This window comes from Sus scrofa, chromosome 13, assembly GCF_000003025.6.
Source record: "Sus scrofa isolate TJ Tabasco breed Duroc chromosome 13, Sscrofa11.1, whole genome shotgun sequence".
NCBI classification, from domain to species: Eukaryota; Metazoa; Chordata; class Mammalia; order Artiodactyla; family Suidae; genus Sus; species Sus scrofa.
This window is the reverse complement of record NC_010455.5, coordinates 113,671,355-113,697,508: the sequence shown is the minus strand read 5'-3', so window position 1 is coordinate 113,697,508 and position 26,154 is coordinate 113,671,355. Positions and strand designations below refer to the sequence as shown.

Here is a 26,154-nt window from a genome sequence, read left to right as displayed (position 1 = left end):
CATTTCTATACACTAATAACAAATTAACAAGAGAGAGATATTAAGAAAACAATTCCATTTACAACTACACCAAAAGATAAAAAAAAAGTTAGGAATAAACTTAACCAAGTGCATAAAAGATTTACACACTGAAAACTTTAAGACATTGCTGAAAGTAGAAGATACAAGTAAACGAAAAAATACTCTGTGCTCCTATATTGGAAAATCCCTAGATATCCATACTATGAAAAACAATCTACAGATTCAATGCAATTTCTATCAAAATTCCGATGGCATATGTCACAGAAATAGAACAAATAATTCTACAATTTGTATGGAAACAAACACATACACAAAACCCCAAATAACCAAAAGAAGCTTAAGAAAGAATAACAAAGCTGAAGGTATTGCATTTCCAGATTTTGAACTATGCTGCCACACTGGTAATCAAAACAGTATGATACTGGCACAAAAACAGACACAGAAATCAATGGAACATAACTGAGAGCCCAGAAATAAACCTATACATACATGATTAATTTAAAACAAAAACATACAATAGGGAAATAATAGTGTCTTCAATAAATAGTGTTGGGAAAACTGAACATCCACATACAGAAGAATGAAACCAGAGCATTTCTTACACTATATATCAAAATTAAATCAAGATGCATGATGGACTTGAATATAAAGACATGAAACCGTAAAATTAGTGGTAACCTCAGTAACAAACTTTCACAAAGTTTGTCTGTTTGTTTACTTGTTTGGGGGGATTTTACTATAAAGGCAGGGAAATAAAAGCAAAAATAAACAAATGGGACCATGTTAAACTAAAAATATATTGCACAATGGAGAAAATCATAATCAAAATAAAAGGCAACCAACTGAATGAGAGAAGATTTTTGCAAATCATATATCTGATAAGAGGTTAATATCCAAAATATAAAAGACCCATAAAACACAGTAACAAAAAGACAAACAATCCAATTAAAAAATTGGCAGAGAGTCTAAATACACATTTTTCTAAAAAAAAACACAGCCAACAGGTACATGACAAGATTTCAACATCCCTAATTATTAGGGAAATACAAATCAAAGCCACAATGAGACATCACCTCATACCTGTTGAAACGGCGATTATTAAAAAGACAAGAAATAACATACAGGAGTTCCCGTCGTGGCGCAGTGGTTAACGAATCCGACTGGGAACCATGAGGTCGCGGGTTCGGTCCCTGCCCTTGCTCAGAGGGTTAACGATCCGGCGTTGCCGTGAGCTGTGGTGTAGGTCGCAGACGCGGCTCGGATCCCGCGTTGCTGTGCCTCTGGCGTAGGCCGGTGGCTACAGTTCCGATTCAACCCCTAGCCTGGGAACCTCCATGTGCCGCGGGAGCGGCCCAAGAAATAGCAACAACAACATAAGACAAAAAGACAAAAAAGACAAAAAAAAAAAATAAAAAAATAAAAAAAAATAAATATGTCCACAAACTCTGTGACACTCCTAAAAAAAAAAAAAAAAAAAAAAAAAAAAGAAATAACATACACTGGAAAGGCGGTGGAGAAAAGAGAAACTTTATACAATGTTGATGAGACTCAACTAGTACAGCCAATATCAAAAACACTATATATAAAGATTACTCAAAAAAATTAAGAGAAATAAAACATGAACCAGCTATTCCACTCCTGAATATTTATCCAAATAACACAAAAATACTAATTTGAAAATACGTACTCACCCTTTATGTCCATTTAAGTATTATTTACAACAGCCAAGACATGGAAACAACCTAAGTGTCAGTTGCTTGAAGAATGGATAAAGCAGCTATGGTATATATACACAATGGAATACTATTCGGCCATTAAGGAAGCATGAAATTCTTCCATTTGTGACAACAAGGATGGAACTTGATGGTATTATGCTAAATGAAGTAAGTCATAAGGTGAAAGACAAATGCATTATGATTTTAGTCATGTGTAGAATCTAAAAAAATCCCAAAACAGTCAAATAAAATGAAAACAAAATCATAAATCCATAGATAAATTAACAGTTATCAGAAGGGAAAGAGTTTTGAGGGCAGGCAGGTGGGCAAAATGGGTAACAGACGTCAGCTGTATGGTGATGGATGGTAAATAGACTTTTAGTGATCACTTTGTAGTATATACAAATGTTGAATTATAATTCTGTACACTTGAAACATAATTAAAAAGAACTCAAGATATTATCTACGTCAAAAAACAAAAGTTTTGATTTTTGTTATTCTAAATCTTTAGAACTTTATCATCCTCAGATTAGTTAATAAAATGGAATATTTCATTTTACTTTATCTTTTATGGCCACACATGCAGCATATGGGACTTCCCAGGCTAGGGTTGGCTTGGAGCTACAGCTGCTGGCCTGCATCACAGCCACAGCAAGGTCAGATCCAAGCTGTCTCTGTGACCTACACTGCAGCTCACAGCAATGCTGGATCCTTAAGCCACTGAGTGAGGCCAGGGATCAAACCTATATCCTCATGGATACTAGTTGGGTTCATTTCTCTTAAGCCACAAGGGAACTCCTGGATTTTTTTTTAAGTTGATAAAGAAATAGTTTTACATCGATTATTCTAATAATTTTTTAACAGTCAGTATTGTATGGCATTATGTCAAATAATATTGTTCACTATGAACATCTATAGTTTTTTTTGTTTGTTTTTATTTTTAATTTTATTTTGTTGTTGTTGTTTTGGCTATTCCCATGGCATGTAGAAGTTCCCAGACCAAGGATCAAATCTGCACCACAGCAGCGACCAAAGCTGTTGCAACAACACTGTATCCTTAACCCACTGCACCACAAGAGAACCCCAGTATTTGCAGGTTTTATTTACAATAAACAGCTTGCCTTTTCCTCCTCTCTTTTCCCCTCATATCTGAGGAGGGATGCATTATTTTTTTTAAATGTAAGTGAGACTAGAAGGCTCAGAAATCTCAAGACAATTTTGGGAGAGAAGGATAAAAGAATCCAGGGGTATAAATCATGGCAGCTAATCAGAGCTTCCTATCAACCAGCACACACACACACAAAATACAATGGGTTATGCTGTTTCCTTTTCTGTATATTGTATACAGATCCATGAACATGAAAGAGATCATCTCTCCTGTCCTCCTCTGCCACACATGCATTCTGTCATGATATTTGTAAAGGAAATTTTCATGCAAGTCCTCTGTAAGTACATGTCATTTATTGCACTGCTATTCTGTTGTTGGATCTAAGTAGTCTGATTTCTAATTTTTCCCAAAATGGTTACATTTGTATGAGAATGTAGGCAAGTATGATTGCTCATATTGTACAAAAATTTCTTTTAAAAGTAATATAAAGAATGGTAAAAATAAAAAAGTTATCTTTTGGCAAATACCACAGTAATAATTGTAAAAGAATCACTGATGGATGCTAAAATTTGTGAGGAAAAGTGAAAGATGGATATTTATATAATCTCATAATATCTTCCCGCAAGAAACTCATTAATTACAAAGGAAAAAATAGTACCATTACAGTAGAGAAAACTAGCAGACACTACCATAATAAGAGATCAAAATTAGCACCATGAGAATTAAGACATAATCACGGTATGTATCTCCTCATATGATGCACTGAGAAGGGTATATCTCTTCTGAAGTATTCCTACCAAGAAATGTATAACCACAATCTAATCATTAGAAAATATAGGGCAAGCTAAAGTGAGGGGCATTCTACAAAATAAAGTAACGGCATTCTTTAAGAATTAAGGCAGTAAAAGAAAAACTGAAGAATTGTTCCAGTTTGGAGAGGATTAAGGAGATAAGACAACCAAAGGCAGTATGGAATTCTGCACTGGATGCTGGACAAGAAGAAAAAAAATACAGACATATAATGAGAGAATTGGAGAAAGGTGAATAACATCAGTAATTAGTTAATAGCATTGTATCAATGTTAATTTTGACTGATAATTATAAAATCTTATATAAGATGTTAATATTAGAAGATGCTGGGATAAAGATAGACAGATTCTTTATATACCATATTTGCACCATTTTTGTGAGTTGAAATTATTTCAATATAAAAAATTAAATTTTTAAAAAAGCATTCTGAGATCCTCAAGACTCTGTCCAACATTTCACTAGATATGACTGAATTCTGCATTTACTAAATGACCTGAGCCAAAAAAAAATGTTAGGAGTAAATGTTGCCAGTGTGGCAACTTGGCGAATTAAGCAGAGTATTCATAAAGTGTCCACTTTTCAGTGGCACCGCAGACTAGATTTGCAACGAAAAGTTTGATGCCACATGCAGCCTCTCACTGCTAAGGCAATACAACCCCAGGCAGTTAGGGCATTTGTAAATGAGAGAGCTCAACTGCTATTTTTGGTGATGCCTGGAAATTACAGATGGACACTTACTAACTTTAATTTCAAAACTGTAATAATGAGATAGTGGACTGTGCAAAGTAGAGATCAGTGAAGGCCCTGAGAAAATTCTTACCTGGATTATTAAAGGAATAGGTACTTTAGAAGAAAAGTAGCTCTCAGTAGACACAACAAATTTCATAAATTATAACTCATATTTGATTCAATTTGTTTCCTTCTTGGAGCATGTTATTAATTCATTGGCTAAGTTAATATGTATATAAAGGACTTGTGCAAGCTGTTAGTCAAACCTGTTGTGATATTTTGTAGAAAACAAGGAAAAATATTGACAGAACACATGGATAATTCTATTTTTTGTTAGCTTAATTCCTGACTAAAGTAACATGGTTAATGGGTTAGTATCACCCTGAAAGGGGGAGCAAAGAGCTTTTGCCCAGCCAACTCTGTGTAAACAGTATATTTGTCAATGACACATTAGACAGGAAATTCAATGATACAGTGAGCAACTGCCAAAATCACAGTTGTCTTCTCTTTGTCACGAGATCCCCATTATAATGAACACAGCTTGCTGGGAACGAAAAGGGTGGCAAAATGGCCATCTCTATACTGCCAGTGGCTGGACAAGATTCTTGGGGTTTTTGTTTGTTTGTTTTTTTTTTTTTTTTTTTTTTTTTTTTTTTTTTTTTTTTTTTTTTTTTTTTTTTTTTTTTTGGTCACACCTGCAGCACGTGGAATTTCGCCAGCTAGGGATCGAACTTACACCACAGCAGTGACCCAAGCAATTGTAGTGACAACACTGGATCCTTAACCCACTGCACTACCAGGGAACTCCCTGAGGTTCTTTCTTTCAGGGAGCCAGATAATTGGATCATATTAACTCTGTCCTTCTTCAGCATCATTTGCCATTCTTTTAGTCACCTAACTTGTACCCCTAAACTCTGGATTTAAAGTTATGACTAAAACTCGAAAGCCACAGATATTTCATGTATCTAGGCATGTGCATGTGCTTTCTACTTACATGGAGTACTCATTCCACATGGTGTTAATATATCTTCTCTGTTAATCAATAACAATACATTAAATGTTTTATCTCTTTACAGTACTGTAAAGTATTGAGACAAAAATCTATTATAGACTTTTTAGGAAGTTTTATTCCAGCAAATGGAATAGTCTATAATTTTGAGAATATAAAAAAAATTCACTTTATAAAATGTGGACTGGTGAGAATTCAACTTTGCTATCCCTTGATTAATTTAGATATCTTGGTACTTATAAATTGCAACTTTGTAATGATTAGATTACAAGAATAATAAAGTTTAATAATGAACTTACCAATACTTGGATATCCAGGTGTAGAAGGGTCCCCTCCTGGATTCAGTGACACCATGAAGGTATCATAGCTAAGATTTGTAGTCTTTGGTAAGTCGCAAGGATCAATATACAGAAGAACACCTCCAAATCCAGCCTTCTCCAGTAAAGAAAGCTAAAAAAAGGAGAACAAATTATTTAAAATATCATCATATGCATTAGTGGCTCATATACTGCCATTTCATAAATGTGACTAAGATGATTTCTTTTTATGTTGTTTTGCTTTAAAAATAAGCAGACTCTTCGGATTTCCTCAATACCAAAGCTCAGGTAACTATCCTACTGGCCTCTTCCTTTTTCCTCCGTTCAACAATTTTTAAACTGAATTTCTATTATGTTTATGTTTTATTTCACTTGTCTGCATTTGGAATTTCTTCATTTTTCAGTTGTCCAAGTAGATATGAAAGTTTTTACAAGATTAACAAAAGATCTACCACAGAAAACTTTCCGTTGTAAAAGGAGAACTGTCCTGACCACTATCATGTCCTTCCCAGAAGATATCCACAGTATTTGTTCTGTTTCCTCTAGGGCTGAGCCTGTTGCACCATTGCTAAAATGCTGAAATACTTTCACACTGTTGGGCAAGCAGCTGCTGTCCTGAACCTCCTGACAGCCCCCACGATACTAGTCACTTTGGTCTCTGCCCTGGAAGTCTCAGCCCGACTTCTAGTACAACAAGATGGGTATATACATAACCAAGGGACTGGCCTCCTTCTGAATAGTCAGTTCCTGCTCTCTCTTTCATTCAATATTTTGAAAATAGCCCCTGATTACTGCATATGAACATGTTTAATGCAAAGTTTCTTCTCTGTTTTATAGTACGTACACAACAGAGAAGTATGATGGGGCAGATGAACTTGACATCTCAGGTTTTTTGTTTTAACTTGTTAATTTTAGGCATTAAAGATCTTATCTTAGTGTGACTTACATGATGTGCTAATCCTATTTGATTCCCATGTGAAAGGAAAAAAAAGTAATTAGGGGGACTAGGGAATAGTGGAGACAATGACTAAGAGTCATATTGAGGATAGGCAGTCACTGTTCATCATGTGACTCTTTTTAATGTCTATATTTCACTTCCCAGTTACTGCTTATGTTATTTATTGAGTTTCACAGTGGACTAAGCAAGGCAGTAATTTGTGTTTCAGACTGGATCTTTTGTACCATTGTATACCTCACACATAACATGCACACAGTAGGCATTTAGGACAATTACTAACTGAAAGAATGAATGAGAAAGATGCTGATTTGGGGATTTCTCTTGTGGCTCACAACATAACTTCTCAGTGCTGTTTCTATGGTGGCTGTGGCCCGACCCCTGGTTCTGGAACTTCCATATGGCACAGGTGTGGCCAAAAAAATAAATTAAATTAAAAAAAATAAAGATGCTGATTTGGCACAATAGCTAGTCTTGAAAGAGATCTCTGAGAAAGTATTTAGGATGTACTTCTACTTTGAAAATAAAAGAATTGTAAATATAACATAATTTTAACTATATAACGGAAATAGTGTTTAGAAAATAAAAACTTATGCTTGACGTAAGTATAAAATATTAATGACATCTTTCCAACTGTCAAAATGTTCTGTGTTTTTCCATTTTTAAAAAGGAATGAACAAGTATCAAATATTTTTATAATAAGAGAAAGAACACTGAGAACCTAAACTAAGTATAATTGACTCACATGTACTTTTTTTTAATTATTATTTCTCCAGTACAATTTTTTTTTTCTGCTGTACAGCATGGTGAACCAGTTACTCATACATGTATACATTCTATTTTCACACATTATCATGCTCCATTGTAAGTGACTATACATAGTTCCCAGTGCTACGCAGCAGGATCTCATTGCTAATCCATCCTGAAGGCAAAAGTTTGATCTATTTAACCCAAGATCCCCACCCACCCGACTCGCTTCCCCTCCCCCTTGGCAACCACAAGTCTATTCTTCAAGTCCATGATTTTCTTTTCTGTGGAAAGGTTCATTTGTGCCGTATATTAGATTCCAGATATAAGTGATATCATAGGGTATTTGTCTTTCTCTTTCTGAAGTACTTCACTCAGTATGAGAATCTCTAGTTCCATCCATGTGGCTGCAAATGGCATTATTTTATTCATTATTATGGCCGAGTAGTATTCCGCTGTGTATATTTACCACATATTCTTAATCCAAAAATCTGCTGGTGGACATTTGGGTTGTTTCCATGTCTTGGCTGTTGTGAATAGTGCTGCAACAAACATGCGGGTGCATGTGTCTTTTTTAAGGAAAGCTTTGTCTGGGTATATGCCCAAGAGTGGGACTGCTGGGTCATATGGTAGTTCTATATACAGATTTCTAAGATACTTCCATACTGTTCTCCGTCGTGGTTGTATCAGCTTACATTCCCACCACCAGTGCCGGAGGGTTCCCTTTTCTCCACAGCCCCTCCAGCATTTGTTATTTGTGGACTTATTAATGATGGCCATTCTGGCTGGTGCGAGGTGATATCTCATGGTAGTTTTGATGTGCATTTCTCTGATAATCAGGGATGTTGAGCATTTTTTCATGTGCTTGTTGGCCATCTGTACATCTTTCTTGGAGAAATGTCTATTCAGGTCTTTTGCCCATTGGGCTGTTGGTTTTTTTGCTGTTGAGTTGTATAAGTTGTTTATATATTTTAGAGATTAAGCCATTGTCAGTTGCATTATTTGAAACTGTTTTCTCCCATTCTGTAAGTTGTCTTTATGTTTTCTTTTTGGTTTCCTTTGCTGTACAAAACTTGTCAGTTTGACTAGGTCCCATTGGTTTATTTTTGCTTTTATTTCTGTTGCTTTGGGAGACTGACCTGAAAAACATTCTGGTCAGATTTAACTGTCTTTTTTCCCCCATCAGTGTTTTAATGAAGATGGGGAAAGGATTCAGGGAGAAAGGAGAAATGAAAGACATAAAAAAAAAAGAAAAAATAATATGTGAATAAGAGGGCCAGATTTAAAACCAACTCTCCAAATGTTTGGACTGAAGTCTTTAGGGAGGTTTTCTAAGGTTTAAATGCTGAAATTGCTAGTCTCAAAAAGAATAATCAATGGAATGATTTTGATTGCTCTGCTTATTGTAGGAGAATATATCAAGAAAAAAATATGAACCTCTCTAAAAAGCAATTTTAAAAATATTACATTTTTTTATTACTAAAGCAATTTGTCGTCATTAGTGTGAAAGAGATACACACCAAAAAAAAAAAAGAGAAATGGCTTAAGGATCCCACATTTTCATAGGTGTGGCTTAGGTTGTGACTGAGACTGGGCTAGCAAATATTAACATATTGGAGTTTCTAGATCCATGCATTGGGGCTTATGCAATTCACATATTCATTTACAAAATAAAACTAACTCTGATAAACACTATTTTGCAACATTTTTGTTTTTCACTTAACAGTATAAACATCTGTCCATGTTGACAAGTACTCTTTTGTTTCATTTTAATAGCTATATACTATATATGAGCGATAAAAATAATATTATAAAAAGGCCATCGGAGTTCCCATTGTAGTTCAGCAGAAACAAACCCAATTAGTATCCATAAGGATGTGGGTTCAATCCCTGGCCTTCAGGATCTGGCTCTGCTACGAGCTGTGGTGAAGGTTGCAGATGTGGCTCAGATCTAGCATTGCTGTGGCTGTGGTGTAGGCCAGCTGCTATACCTCTGATCACCCCATAACCTGGGAACATCTGTATGCCACAACTATAGACCCTAAAAAGAAAAAAGAAAAAGCCCATAAAATGTTATTTAAGCAACCCCTGATTATTGATCATACCAATAATTTTTAATTTTTACATTATATTGCTATAAACTTTCTTATGGATAAATCATTGCACAAATATTTGTAGAATATTAGGTAGAATAATAGGTAGAAATTCTAAGTCAAAGCCAAAGTATTCCTGTTTTTATGATTTTTTATAAATGAATTTCACTCCAGAAAGGCTAAAACAAGTTAGTTATATGTTATATTCTTTTTTTTTCCTTTTTTTTTTTTGTTTTGGCTGTACCTATGGCATGCAGAAATTCCTGGGCCAGGGAATGAAACCATGACACAGCTAGAACCAGAGCCAGGGTAGTGACATTTCTTACCAGTAATAAATGTGAGTACTTTTTCCCACTCATTATCAACATTGAATAGTGTTAATTTTCAAGATATTTGTCAATCTGGTGTATTTGTCCAAAATTTCAGAAAAAATCATTAATGGAGTTAAATTTATTTTGCTTGTGATTTTGGCCCATTCTATATTTTCTTTTGAGAATTACCTGCTTATGAAAAAATATTTTTACAATTCTTGGGCCGTTTACCCATTCATGACTATATAGTGAGTGTCACTTTTGTGCAGGTGATATGCTGGCAATGGGATATGGAGGTAAGTAGGGCAATGTTTCCACTTTTATGAAGTTCAGTTTATCAGTGGAATGAACAGTTTTCATCTTGAGTGCCAGCTGCAATTAACTGGCAATGAATGGACACATGGAAAAAGATTGTGAGGCCAGGTTCAAGGTCAGTGGAGAGTGGTTCTTTGAGAGATTTCTGCTATGGATACAAGAAAGAAAAATGGTAGCCAACAATTTTTTTTTTTTAATCTACTGAATCCTGCTTTAGTGAAATGGTAAAAATATCTTCACAAATCTCTTCTAAAAAGGTAAATATGGTAACTATTAAATTTTTGTGAAACCTAATAGTTAAATTTATCTTAGTCAAAAATAAAATGCTGGAGTTGCATATTTTGTCTTTTCCAGTTGTATTTAGTAATATGTTGTGACTGCTTTTATGAGGAATATGTATCGTGATGTGTTTCTATATCCAATAGCAATGAATCAATGTGGTTTAATAGAATACTATTTTTGGCCAGTGTTGGTTACCACCCTATAACCCTGAATAGAAAACTTTATATATAATTTGACCCCCTCTTGCTATCCTCTGCCTAGAGTAGTCGGGCTTGAGGCGGACACTTCTTCAATGTTGTCAGATCTGGTTCCTGGTACCCTCCTTCACTGGCCATCTTAAATAAGTAGTTTAATTCAGTGACTCAATTTCAATAATCGTCTATTACTGGATTCCCAATGACACTGCCAATAGAAGAAACTGTCTACATTAAATCAAATTTTGCAAATGTTCCTTTGCATTGTTAGCATAGCATTTTGAACATGATAAGGTAAGCATTACCTAAAATGCTCAAAAGATCTACTATTCTGGTGAGATGATATTAAAACAAACAAACAAAACATCTAAGGACAAGCCAATATCACCGGATGAAGCCACCTCTAACTGGGCTGTCAGATGGCAAACTGTCCTTGCATTCACAGGTGAAAGTTATGAGCTCTGCCTAGGCCCTCTATAACAGCTTGACACCTAGATTGACAATTATACTGGGGGTATAATAGCTGAAAAGAGAGGGAAAGTGTTAAGGTCAAGATTCCTGACATTGAATTTTGACTGTCCTTTGCTTTCCTTTCTCAAGTATATATGTACTAAGTGTGGGGCTCTTTGCCATGCTTGCTACCTTGTAAACTAAGACAACATTTGACATAAATGGAGCCAATCAGAACTTGGAATGGAGACACAAAAAATGAGTCAGACAAATGGTATTAGGTCTGAGTGTTGCAAGGTCATGGCCACTGGCTAGTGTGGTGCACTGACCCACCAGGCTGTACCCCCCAGAAGGGGCACAATTTTCTAATTCACACCAAGTGTCATAAGAGCAAATAGCTTCTCGTTCAGAATTAACTCTCTGATACGGGTGCGCAAATAAGTGTTTTCAGGACGTAAAAACTATGAGCTTTTCCAAGGAAACTGGTGATGAAAAAGGAACAGGAGTTCAGAGAAAACAGATGAGAATGGGCAAAAGAAGGAATGGCAGGCACAGACCTCATGTCTTCCTGTGCTCCTTTCACTTGGATTGGGTGAGATTTTCCTTCCTTTTGATGAGAGTGCTTCTGCTATTTGTAAGTAAATCAATCCATAACTAAGACAAGAGAGAAAGCATGAGACTGGGAGGCAATACTGGAGTTTGGTACCAACCCTGACACTAAATAGCTACATGACAACTCATATAATTTTTCTAGGTCTTGGGTTTACCATCCATAAAATACAGGGATTAAACATTACTATCAAACCCATTCTGTCCTTTGAAATACCATGTAGTCTAATCCTATGATTTAAAAAATGTTTATGAAGACATTTATTATACTTTTAAAAATATTGTCACCTATGAAATTTGCTTTTAAAATCTTGGTCAGGAATACTATCTCCAAAAATAACACTTTCTATGATTAAGAAAGATTTTCTATGTAGTTTTTATGATGTAATTGCACTCAACATATAGTATAAGTATTTTAACTTTGCATTAAACTTGTATTACCAACAAACCATAAGGAAAACTGAAATAATCAGAATCTATACACTAAACCTCTCAATTATTGAATTATTTCCTCTTTTTCAGTTTAAATTCAGTACTATTTTAAATAGTACACTGCGTAGTTTAAAACCATTTCACAGTGTTCACACCCAAAAAAATATATGACAATTGCAATAAATCATGCAGGATTAAATGAACACTATTTCAATGCAATTATCAATATTTTGTTTAAATTGGAAGTATTTCTATTTTAATAAGTACCTCAACATTTTATTTCATTTCCAGGAGAGAAGCTAAATGTTGTGTAAATTAACTGAACATGTTTATTTGAAATGTCTACCAGTGATAATTACTCGTACCCACATAAGAATTTTTTCTCCTCCAAAAACATCGCATTATGTTTGTGAACTTAGGCACTGTTAAACCAGCCTTCTACTCACATGCCTCCCATCTCTTTTGTTTAACTCAAAGAACAACTAAGGGGTTAACTAAGTTTTCACAGGTTCTAATATTTCAATATGCATGAGGTATCTGAGATAGTTGTTAGACTGGTAACTGAGCTATGGTCCTTAGTATTCCCAAGACACTCTTCTGTTTCTATAGTGGCAGTCAATTCCTTTCAAGCTATCTCATGGCTTCACAACATTTGAAGTATTATAATGCTTCCAGCCTCCAAAGTGAAATTTTCTTAGTATTTATTTTTATCCTCAGTAATTAAAAGGAATTTTGTAGATAGCTTTAGTAACACTAAATTATGACCTTCTTGAAGAGAATAATCCTATAGCTTCATTTTATATTCCTAGTGCCTAGTATAGTGCCTGGCAATAAACGATTTTTCTATTGTGAGTTAATGAACAAATTAGTATACGTACCAATGAATAAATGAATGAATCAAAGAAAAACATAGTGTATAGGGGTACAAGTGTATTACCTGAATGTTATTTTGCTTTATGTTTCATAGCCACTGGCTGGAAAACTTTTGCAATAAATTTTGTTGCGGTATCTTATGTATGTCCATTAGAATGTGAGTGTAAGTATTAAGCCAACTTGTTTCTGATATTAAAAAAAAAAAACACATTCAACTAAGTGTGTTGTCTTCTTATACTTCTGTAAAAATACACATTAAAATATGTTCTTTTGATTTTTTAAAAGTTCATTTTGTCTTATGTTTTGTTATCTAAGAGTAGCGATAAAGAGGGCAGACTAGTCTACAGGGATTTGAACATGTGAATTTGTCTTATTGACATGGTCTTATAGATAAAATGCCTTTGACCAAGAAATGTGATCTCATATTTCTTGCACTGAACCGTATTAATATATTTCTCCTTGTGTATAGCATATAAAGCTGTTTCCAAATAATCCCCTCTAAAATTAATGGTACTATGAATCCATAGGCAGACATAAAAATCTTACAGATCTTACAATATAAAAAGCTCCCTGGGAATGATTCACTCAGGAGAAGTAGTCTCATACCTGAAAATGGTCCCACATAAGTTTATATCCCCAGTGTCTTGGACAGACAGCATGTGGCACCTGGGTGGCTGCATGGTATTCAGGTATTCAGGGAAAAAAATCATTCAAAAAGAATCAAAGGTAGAGTAAAAGAGAAAGAAGTCAACTCTTACTTATCTTACTTAACTTCTCTATTTACTGATATCTACACTCTTACTGTTCTACTCAAACACCTTTTCTACGCCAGAGGGAGGATGCTTTGCTATTGTCATTTAGATGATCTACTCTTTCACAGGGCCAGCAAGGGAATGCTGGTGGAATTCTGCAACTAGGCTCTAATCCATTTACAGATGCTAAACTGTAGACTCACTTTTGAATACACTGAATGTCAGCCTTGTTTATTTTCATTGGTCACAATGCATGAGCTCTCTGAATGACCACCTCATGTCAAGAACAAAAGGAGGAAACAGGTGGTTTTCTCTGCACTTTAACTTCTTCAAAACATTGGTTCAGCATTAGAATTATTCTTCTGGTCCCTATAGCTAGAAAAGTTTTTTGAGCCTTCACATGGAAAATAAGAACAAATGTAACATAATGAGACAAACTTAGTTTTATAGATAAAACTAAGGTCTATTGTTATGGACTGAGTCGTGTCCCCCTAAGGCTCATATGTTTAAGTCCTACCCCACAGCACACCTCAGAATGTGACTAAATTTGAAAATAGGGCCTTTAAAGAGGTAACTTAGGTTAAATGAGATCATGGGTGAGCTCTAATCCAATGCTGCTAGTGTCCTTATAAGAAGAGGGAAAGACATCAGGGAGCTATGTACACAAGAAAAGACACATGAGGACACAGTAAGGCTATCAGCAAGCCAAGAAGAGAGGCCTTAGGAGAAACCACACCTGTCAATACTTTAATCTTAAATTTTCAGCCTCTAGAACTGTGAGGAAATAATTTGTGTTTAACCAACCTGCCCTGGTGTATGTATTTTGTTATAGCAGACCTAGCAAATTAATACATTCACACAAGATAAATACCTGCCAAACTTCATACAAAGATTCAAGAAAATAGCATGAAGAGATCTAGGTCTTCTGAGTCATCCTCTAGCCAGGTGCTAACTGTACATCTACTATAAGCCAGGTTCTGTCTCATACATTATTTGCAGATTTTTATTCAGAGCTTTGGTTATAAGTATTTCAATTCCTATTATACAGATGCTGAAACCGTGATTCAGGAAGGTGAAGAGGTGGACCCGGGGTCAGAGCTAATAAGGTGTAATGCCAGGGATCAAACTAGAGTTTTCTGAATTCAAGTCTAGCGATCTTTCCACTGAAGCACAACTTCCTTTTCAATTATACATCCATCCTTTACAAAGACAAATAGATGGGCTAAAGGGTGAATTTATAAAACACATCAGATGCTTCTTGCTGTAATGTTCTTTCTGAGAGGACACTAAAATCAATACTATGTGACTTATATGCCTGTTTATGTAGATTGCTAAAAAGACCTGGATTTTTACAGAGGGCCATAGTGGAGATTAATATGTATTAAACAACATAATGTGTATATTTTAAAGATTCATAGCTATAATAACAGAAAAATAAAAGTACACTTTTAAAAACCATGAAGTATCATTTCACAGTACATTCTTATTCATTTAAATTAAATAATTCTGGAATAGGCGGAAAATAAAAATAGTGAATATATGTGCTTATTTCTTAAGCAGATATTTTGACTTTGGGCTCAAATTTTATGTTATACTTTCTTCTTGAGATTGTTTTCCCTATTAATAGGCTTGTTGTTTGGTCCTTTAATTATATATTGTATTGTTAGCATGCCGTTAAAGAGATTTGTAAAATTCCTGTTTGCTTTGTTATATTTCAGAAATAAACTCATCTTTGTTAAAGAAAAAAAAGACTATTATGATGAGGAGTATTCACTGTAATCAGACTGAGTATATCCACGGCATAATCACGGCATTCTTTTTTGATTTCACTGAACACCTTTACTTGGATTTCAAATTGCTTTGCTTGATGTATTCAAAGTTATTTAAATAATTCTAGTGAGATTAATAAGAAGCAATGACCTTCTGCTTTTGTAAAGAAAAACTTGAAGTTATTTAGAAAGTTAAGCCTGTTGTCAGAGTTCTAAAAGGAATCTTCAACTTTTATCATTACAGTACAGAGGGAAAGAAGGAGGCAGGGAAGGAAGGAGGGAGGGAAGGAAGAATGGGGGGCAGAAAATGTCCCATTTTAGCATATTTGTTATTGCACTTTAAACTAGTATCTCATTGTGGCCTTTGGAATTATTCTTATTTCACAAATGATGAGGATGATGAGATCAAGAACACATAGTTGGAGTTCCCATCATGGCGCAGCAGAAACGAATCTCAGTAGAAAGCATGAGATTGCAGGTTCTATCCATGGCCTCGTTCAGTGGATTAAGGATCCAGCATTGCCGTGAGCTGTGGTGTAGGTAGCAGACTTGGCTTATATCTGGCGTTGCTGCGGCTCTAGCATAGGCTGGCAGCAACAGCTCCGATTAGACCCCTAGCCTGGGAACCTCCATATACTGTAGATGCGACCCTAAAATGACAAATGACAAAAGACAAAAACCAAAAAAAAATTATAATAATAACATAGTTAACAGTGGATTTCAGACTAAAGGAATGTGTCTTCAGAATTTATTTCCCTGTGCTTTTCCCATTAAACCATAATGCTTCCAAGTAATAAAAAAAAATGTGACTTCATATTTTTTTTTATTTTTAAAGTTTATATTAAATTACTTGACAATGTTTGCTATGTGAAAGAGTTCTAATTTTTTTTTAATTTAAAAATATAATGCTATTTTTCCAACAATGGCTTCAAAAATATTGAGGAGAAGGCTGTGATTTATTTTCCCACTTCTCATATATCCTATCCATGGTGGATCCACCTATCTAGAATATGTCCATTACTCCAGGTTCTAGGTTGAGAACACAATGATAAAGTGGGGACAAGTAAGTATTAAACTCAATTATTTTATTTTCAGAGAGAGGTATTTGATATTGGGATAGGAAACACATTGGCCTGAGGTATTTCCCCCTGTCTAGGTGGTTCATGAATTGAAAACAATGAGAGGTATTTGACCTTATCAATTTCTCTAACATCATTTCATTATTTATAGCCAATATTAAAAAATACATATACTTGTCATTAGTAAATGTGTTGCTGATATTACCAACTGCATGCACTTCTCTTTCCATCTGTAGACATGCTGTTGCTTTTAAACCAAATAGATCATGCTCAGAAGGAAGAGAAAATAATATTATCACTGTGTATATTTATAAATTAAGTCACAAAGACATAAGCTTTTGATTTACCAAGCTAATTTTTTTTTTTTTTTTTGCTTATATATGAGCATATGAGAGAGGAAGAGATAGGCAGCGGAGAGACAGAGCACAGCCTCACAGGCCCACATGCATGGGATTATGTAATTTTCTACTTGAACAATCATGATCAAGGAAAAATATAGTTTCTTCACATCATTTAGCCTTTGAAAATTTTCTATTAAAAAAATTAATACATGTTACCAATATTCTTAACTAAGAGCACACTTACCAAATGCTGTAATAAGTAGAGATAAACTCAAGGATAATACATAATAAGAATAAAATATTTCTATAAATGAATCTATACACAAAACATAAACAGACTCACAGATATAAAAAATAAACGTATGGTTATCAAAGGGGAGAAGAAGGGGGGAGGGACAACTTAGGAGTATGGAATCTACAGACATAAATTACTATACATAAAAGAGTTAAGCAACAAAAATTTATTGCAAAGCACATGGAATTATATTCAACATCTTATAATAACCTATAATGGGATATACTCAGAAAAAAATAACAGAACCATTATGTTTTAACTTGAAACTAACACAATAAATCAACTATACCTCAATAAAAAAGAAAATATTTCTGGGAGTTCTTTTGTGCCACAGCAGGTTAAAGATCCAGCTTTGTCACTGCTCTTGTGTGAGTTTGATCCCTGGCCTGGAAACTTCTAAATGCTGTGGGTGCAGCCAAAAAATAAATAAAAAACAAATAAAAACATATTTCTAAAGCATCTCAGAAGTTAACTCTTGTTTATATTTATTGACCAGTTTCTGGTGTTTCAATGTGCCGATATGAACAAATATTCAATACTTCTATTTCTGCTACCTAAAAAATGTTTCCTTAACATAAATATTAAATAGAGTCCCCAATTTTCTTATACATAAAAAACTTAATGATTAGATATATATGCTATGTACAATGTTTTCTTAATTTGCAGCATTATGAATCATCATACAAAAATTTTAAAAACAAAGTCAAGTCTTGGGAGAGTTTTATTATTTTTTAACTGAAATTTTTGTGTGTGTCTTCTCCAAGCTGGGTAGATATGGAGTAAATACATGAGAGAAAATCAAATGAATATTAACATAAAAAGACGTCAAATTTCTTTTAGAAATTTACCATAGAAAAACTCCAAATCTTGTACTAGTTGCAAGTGATACATGATATTTGAAGTTGTTGGTAATATTTCTTTTTTTAATTTATTTTTTATTGTTATTTCCCCCCCCACACACTTTTTTCTCCACTGTACAGAATGGGGGCCCAGTTACACATACATGTATACAAAATTTTTTCTCCCATTGCCATGCTGCATTGTAAGTATCTAGACATAGTTCTCAGTGCTACAAAGTAGGATCTCATTGTTAATACATTCCAAGAACAATAGTTTGCATCCATTAACCTCAAGCTCCCAATCCCTCCCACTCCTTCCCCCTCCACCCAGGCAAGCACAAGTCTATTCTCCAAGTCCATGATTTTCTTTTCTGTGGAAAGGTTCATTTGTGTTGTATATTAGATACCAGATATGAGTGATATCATATGGTATTTGTCTTTCCCTTTCTGACTTATTTCACTCAGGATGAGAGTCTCTAGTTCCAGCCACGTTGCTGCAAATGGCATTTTTTCATTCTTCAGTAATATTTCTGAATGTATCAAAACTTTTTTTGTAGCTCAGCTTTCAAACAACATGTCAGATGAAAAGAATAACAAGTCTTGAACTGAACTGGCCACTAGTTGAGGGATACTGGGTTTGCCACTGAAAGGCCACACAGTTCAGTTTCTCATCCATAAAAAGAGATGACAAAAAATGACTGACAGATTCAAAGATATATCTGAAGGATTTGGGGAGCATGAAATGCTACACAATGTGTAAGGGTTTTCATTTTGTTTTGTTTTCCATGATAATAATAAGAAGAGAAGAATGAACCAGGTTAATAATTGAAGGAATGGTATTTCTTTGTATTTGTCTGCATCGGAGAATGGTATCAGGGAAAAAAGAAAAAAGAACAACAAAAAAACTAGTGATCCTGACAAAAAGTTTTTTCTTGACATAAAAATAGTGAAATTTTATTTATTTCCAAACGTAAATATTCATGTAACTTTAAAATATTCTTCCATTGTTGTTCTTTTATTACCTGGCTGTTTGCTCTGTTGTATATTGGATTGGAGGAATCATAAATAAAAAAATCCTAGGATACTCCAAGTCATAACTTTTTCCCCAAATGACATTAGGCCCTTAACATTTTTATAATTCTATTACTTAAAATATTAGCTTATATCTTTTAAAATTAAGATAATGATGATTACATTTTCCTTTACTATCAGGGAAATATTATTTTTATTATCCCAATTTTTTCTCCTTAAAAATGCAGCCTACTTCAAAGAGACAGTTTCTCAACACTTCCTGAAATTAATTTATTATATAAAACCTGAGATTTCAGCCAGGCATAGTATTTGTAACCAGATGTAAATAGCTAAGGGATGTTCTTACTTCAGGACAAGCTAAAAGGTTACACAAACATGGACATGGATTATTTGTGGCTCACTTTTTAGGAAGCATATGACTTATAGACAATTTAATCAGAATAGAAATAACTTCAATATTACCATAACATCACTAATTAGAAAGATTTAGAGTTGTCAAACAAGAGTCAGATTGCATGTCTCTTGTCCGTGCAGTTTATAGACCACCATTTGCTGTCTTTGCAATCCTGTCTGGCAGAAATGGGCAACATCTTCCTACAGTACAAACCCACTGGGGTCAGAGTTTCCATTTCCCTGGCCCGGAAAAGTCTTTTGATTTTCTTCATAATCATTACTCCCTCTTAGGTAAAGAAAAAATTATCTATGTATTCGTTCAGACTTTAGATTTTAAAAGATAAGTTAGCAAAGGCGCATCTGAATCTAAGTTACCTTTGAAAACTATGTTAACTATTAAATCAACCTGCTATGCTTTTTATTATCTCATAATATGTAAGATATCTAAGAGTATAATTCAAAGGATTATTTCAAAGGACTATATCCCAGGTGACTGAGGCAACTACTGTAAACTTCCTCCACTTCTCTCTGTCCATTCTAGTACTATATTAAGATAAGATTTTGGAAAAGAACATATCCACTTTAATGCATGGATACCGTGAAAAAAATATATACCCTGGATGTTCATTTCTCAACTATCTCCAATGTGCTGAGCAGCATTAGAATACTATTGAACAAAAACGCTGCAAAACAAAAACAGGTATGGAAAACTGGGAGAGAGAAAAAATAGCACAACTGACTTTATGCTTCTTTCCATATAGGTTCATCACATGGGAACTTAAGTCTCTCTTCTCTTGTGAGAGAAGGGTTTCCTATATAGAAATATCTATCCACCCATAAATAAACCCAGATACCAACACTCAAGTAATCTTTGACAAAGGAGGCAAGATTATAAAATGGGAAAAATACAGTCTTTTCAGCAAGTGGTGCTGGGAAAACTGCACTGCCGCATGTAAATCAATGAAAATGGAATACACCCTCACACCATGCACAAAAATAAACTCAAAATGGCTTAAAGAATTAAACATAGACAAGACACCATCAAACTTCTAGAAGAGAACATAGGAAAAACATTCTCTGACATCAACATTACAAATGTCTTCTTAGGTCAGTCTCCCAAGGCAACAGAAATAAAAGTAAAAATAAACCATGGGGACCTAACCAAACTTACAAGCTTTTGCACAACAAAGGAAACCATTAAAAAAAACAAAAAGACAACATATGGAATGGGAGAAAATAGTTTCAAATGATGCAACTAAGAAGGGCTTAATCTCAATACAAACATCTTACACAGCTCAACAGCAAAAAAAAAAAAAAAAAAAAAACAACAACCCAATTGAAAAATGGGCAAAAGACCTGAATAGACAGTTCTCCAAAGAAGACATACAGATGGCCAAAAAGCACAGGAAAAGTATGCTCATTGCTGATTATTAGAGAAATGCTATAACTACTATGAAGTATACCACCTCACACCAGTCAGAATGGCTATTATGAATAAGTCCACAAATAACAAATGCTGGATAGGGTGTGGAGAAAAGGGAGCCCTCCTATACTGTTAGTGGGAATGTAAATTTATACAACCACTATGGAAAACAGTATGGAGGTTCCTTAGACAACTAAATATAGAACTACCATATGACCCAGCCATCCCACTCCTGGGCATAATCTGGAAAAAACTTTCATTTTAAAAGATATGTGCACCTTTATGTTCACTGCAGCACTGTTCACAACAGCCAAGACGTGGAAACAACCTAAATGTCCATCGACAGATGAATGGATTAAGAAAAGGTGGTATATATACACAACAGAATACTACTCAGCCATAAAAAAGAACCAAATAATGTCAATTATAGCAACATGGATGGAACTAGAGATTCTCATACTTAGTAAAGTAAATCAGAAAGGGAAAGACAAATACCATATGATATCACTTATATCAGGAATCTAATATAAAGCATGATTAAACAAACATTTCCACAGAAAATAAACTCATGGACTTGGAGTACAGACTTGTGGTTGCCAAGGGGGAGGGGGAGGGGGAGGGAGTGGGATGGACTGCGAACCTGAGATTAATAGATGCAAACCTATTGCATTTGGAATGGATAAGCAATGACATCCTGCTGTATACCATTGGAAACTATATCTAGGCACTTGTGATGGAGCATGATAGTGGATTATGTGGGGAAAAAGAACGTGTGTGTGTGTGTGTGTGTGTGTGTGTGTGTGTGTGTGTGTGTGTGTGTGTGACTGGGTCACTTTGTTGTACAGTAGAAAATTGACAGAACACTGTAAACCAAATATAATAGAAAAAATAAAAATCATTAAAAAATAAAAAGAAATACCTACCACATATGAATATACCTATACTTTAATAAAGCAGTAAGTTAAAGGAAGGTGATTTTAAGGCAATGTATCTACTTCCCTAGGCATTTCTATAACCTTTAAAAGGTACTGTGCACATCAAATAGGAGTAAATAATTACTTTGCTTTGTTTTCTCTTTTAATTGAATAAGTTTTGTTCATGTTGTGATAACAGGTTTATTTGAAAGTGAAAGTAATTTGTTATAGAATAGCAGCTTTTATAAATGGAAACTTCTACAACAGAACATTGTGAGATGTTTAAATATTAACCAGACATATTACTCACTTTCTACACTAAATTTCAGAAACTTAATATGAATTAAGTACATACTTTATTGCTGGATCTTGCTTACCAGTGCTAAGAAATCCACAATGTTCAATTCTAATTAAAAATGAAATTGAACTGCAATTCCCTGGAAACAAGGACTGATCAAACTCAATAAGCTTTACTTAATTTATTTCAGAAACAAAATAATTGAATTGCTCATAGACAAAGGAAAAAAAATGCTTACATTGTTAGAAAAATACATGCTTCCAAATCTTTTGCAATTCTATATTTTCTAATGTTTACAGATAATTAAATATCCCATATTTTTTTTCAAGATATTTAAGGGTCCAAGATTATACCACATGCCTTTATTATTCACATATTCTGTAGGTATGCTTACTGAGGCTGCACCATAAATTATATACTTGAACATAGTATTTTAAAAGAGAAAAGGAATTATTACTCTTCATTATATTTTTAAAAGTCGGATTAATATTTTTTAAAAGGATTTTTCCAAATGCTTGACTAATGTCATTTAATTGTCACAACCATCCCAGGATGTTTTTTAAGATTACATTCATTATTTTTCTAGTTTGTATTTGGTTTTTGTTTCTTCAACTTAAGAAAATTGCGTTTCAGTGAGGTGTTGTTATTTCCCGGCAGTTATAGACCTTATAATGTACTTTGGTTTTAAACTAATAGGAAAAAAACTGAACATGAATGAAGACTGCATTGTTTTGAGCAAAGAGCACAGCAAATGATTCTTCCTCTTCGAGTTTTCAATTGTTTTAGGTAAGCAATCAGTTCGTGATCACAATGGTCCCAAAATATCCAAGCCCAGAAGGTTCTAAATGGAATGGCTTCATCTTCAGAAACAGTGTTCGTTAGATATAAGGTTGGATTAAGGAGCACTGATTCTACCATAGTCCTAAACAGTGTTTCTATGCAGCTATGGACATTTATATAAGAAAAGACATTGCAAAAACTGGAATTCTTCAGCAATGAAATATTCTTCGAGTGATAGAGTTTATAAAGGAGAAACATCCATCTGTCAGGGAATTCATGAAGTCACCCTGGCATTAAGCAGAAGATTATAGAAATCCATTACTCTAATAGTAATGGCCCTGTACAGATAAATAAATAAGATAAATGGGATAATAAATGATAAAATTTTGAAACAGATATATGTAAAACAGTACCATTGTCATCACTAATCCTGCAATATATATTTTTATTAGAAGGTCTCAAAAATTTTTCAGAGAATTTAAAAAATGTGTGCAAGTAATAAAGTTGGATGAACACATCAAATCAGAAAATGGGAGGGATAGTAAGATAAATAATGAACGTTAAGGCAGAAGAAAAAAATAAATATATCATTTTTTACCCTGAGGGAAAACAAATGAATTATTCCACTAAAATCAGAGATGTTTGAAATGAATCAAAAGGAATGATACCCTAGCAATATGGTTTATTGCTATTTTTTTATACAAGACTTTTTTGAAACAAGATACAATTAAAAAAAAAAAGATAAGCAAATAGCTACCTTGCAAATTAAAAAGACACAGAAGAGTGAGATTCATATAAAATATCTGACATTAAAAGTAATTTTAATTACATTTTGGAAGCATATATTCCTCTCACAATGTAAGTGCTTTTCATTGTCTATGAGCAATTTATTATTTTGTTTCAGAAATAAATTAGGTAAAGAATAAAAAATATATACTGTTGAATGATAAAAATATCAAATAAATCAATAAGGGATATACCATAAACCTGAGTTCATTAAACAACAAAATGGCAAAATAAAAATACAGAATAAAACATGAAAGAACCATACAAATAAAATTATATGAGACATTATACAAATACAAACAGAATTATATGAGATATTATCTCTCAGAATTGGAAAAATTCTGAAATCCAAAGGTACAATGATGTACAAGAATTAAACAGTTAACTAATGACCTTGTGATAGACAGCACACACATACCCACAAATAATCATTTTACATGAAATTTGCGACAAAGAAAATCTTTTAAAAATTCTAAAAATTAGAATTTTAATGGCTATAGATTTAATATAATCCAATCAATTTGAAATCAATGTTAAAACCATAGACAAAATTAATTCATTCCCAAGTGACTGTGGATCACAGAACAAATGGAAAGGATCTGTAATACAATACATAGTAGAATACATAAAAATGAAACTTTTGGAATACAGTGGAACCTATTTTCTGTTAAAAGTGTATAGTTTATATGGTTGAAATTGGAACTTAGTTCTCATTTTAATATATTAAAAAAGAAATAATAAATTAGGAAGAGGAATTATTTAATATAGAAACAAAAAACAATGAACTGGAAAACAAAAAAATTGAAATGTAGATAATTTTTAATGTACAGAACTGAAGAACTACTTGCACATTCTAATATCTGCACATATTAAGTATGGAACAAATTCATGACAACCGACAGCACACTGAAGATTGTGGCATCTGGATAAATTAAATATTTCATAAGCAGTCTGACCATGTCCCTAGACTCAAATCAGACAAAGTATCCAGCAGTGGGGCATCTGGTCCAGCAGCTGCTGAACACACCCTGAGTAGAAATGTGCAGTGGCTTCACTTGGAAATTAAAGAAGAGACTGCCAAGGAGAAGGGCCTTTAATAAAGCCAACAATGGACAAAAACAATGACAAATTAATATAGAAATTAGTATAGGCATGTGCCATTTTATCTTAATTACAAAAGTCAAATCTGCAAAGGGGAGAGTCATATCAGAAATTTATAGAGGGTTGCAATTTTTGAATATTTAGGTCATAAACATTTGGATGTACTTGCATATATTTAAAATCTCTCTGGGAGAAGACAATGGAAAATGAAGGAAGGGCAGTTTCTTATATATCTGCACAATTGAAGAGAAGATGATTACCCACTAAGAAGTTCATTTCTGCAAATCAAAAAGCTCATGACTCTGGATTTCATGACTGACATGGATGTGCAAGGGACCAGGCAGACATTTGTAAGTCTAGTGGAACAGCATTTCTCTTCTCAAAAATACACTAATATTTATTTTTCCATATAGAACTCATAGTGAATATTCATTCTTAAAATTACTAATAGTAAAATAAGACCAAGAAAAACACAATCTGTATTTGCTATGTAGGTCTATCACCAATCTTACTCTCATCTTAATGTAGATAGACAAATATTTTCTAATTCTGTGCAGCTATCCATGAAGATGTTTTCTGGGTTACTGACATGTAAGTTTACAAGTATTTCAGGAACAGAAAGAAAACTCCGTACTGAACTACAATCACAACTGCTGCCCTACTGGCTTCATAACTAACATCTAGAAGGGAGTTTAGTAAAGCAAAGCAACAGATAAATCATACAATGAAATGATTGAGAAATAATATCATTTCAGACCTGTAGAAATTTTCACAGAAACCGCTATAGTTTTCACATGTAATCAGTGAAAAAATATCAGAATCATTGTTATTATCTAGTTTCTTCAGTAGTATGACCTCTAAGGAAAACTTAAAAATAGGAATGGAGGTCAAATCCTTCACTGTGTGGGTTTAAGTGAAATTACAATAACCTAATTGCTATGCAAAACCTTGAAAGGAAACTAATAATATTTAACCATGAGATTATTTATTTGATAAAGAGATTATGCCAGGGCTTGGTATATTTTTTAGGGATTAGAAAAGTAGAAAAAACAGGTTAGGATCTGAAATAGGGGAAATGCTTTTTTTTTTGATAGTACTCTCCTTATTTACACTATGTAAAGCTCAAAAGCTTTCCAAATATGAAGCTAATTCCAGCAGCCTTAATAATTGAATGATTGCTATTAAACCTACTTATTTGTTTTTAGGTTTTATCCTTAGCAGTTAATAATCACCATTGATTATTTGACCATATCATGACATACACTTTGCAGTTGGACCTATACAATAATGCAGAAAGATAGATGAGTGTTACTAATTTTTCCATACAAGTGGGGACAAGGCCAAAAGTTTAAGTAACTTGTCTAGTCTCTTAGCACAAAATG

The 26,154-nt window shown here is 33.8% G+C and overlaps 1 protein-coding gene across 12 annotated transcripts in view; it reads right to left on the bottom strand.

The window, feature by feature from the left end:
* Positions 1-26,154, bottom strand: part of NAALADL2 (N-acetylated alpha-linked acidic dipeptidase like 2) — a 1,365,504-nt gene that overhangs the window by 518,106 nt on the left and 821,244 nt on the right. For all 12 annotated transcript variants that reach the window (XR_002338111.1, XM_021071192.1, XM_021071188.1 and 9 more), the window contains one exon: positions 5,692-5,842. Coding sequence is in view for 11 of the 12 variants with exons in the window: in XM_021071192.1 (XP_020926851.1) it covers positions 5,692-5,842 (151 nt within the window). In the remaining variant the exon portion in view is untranslated. The remainder of the gene's footprint in view (positions 1-5,691; positions 5,843-26,154) is intronic.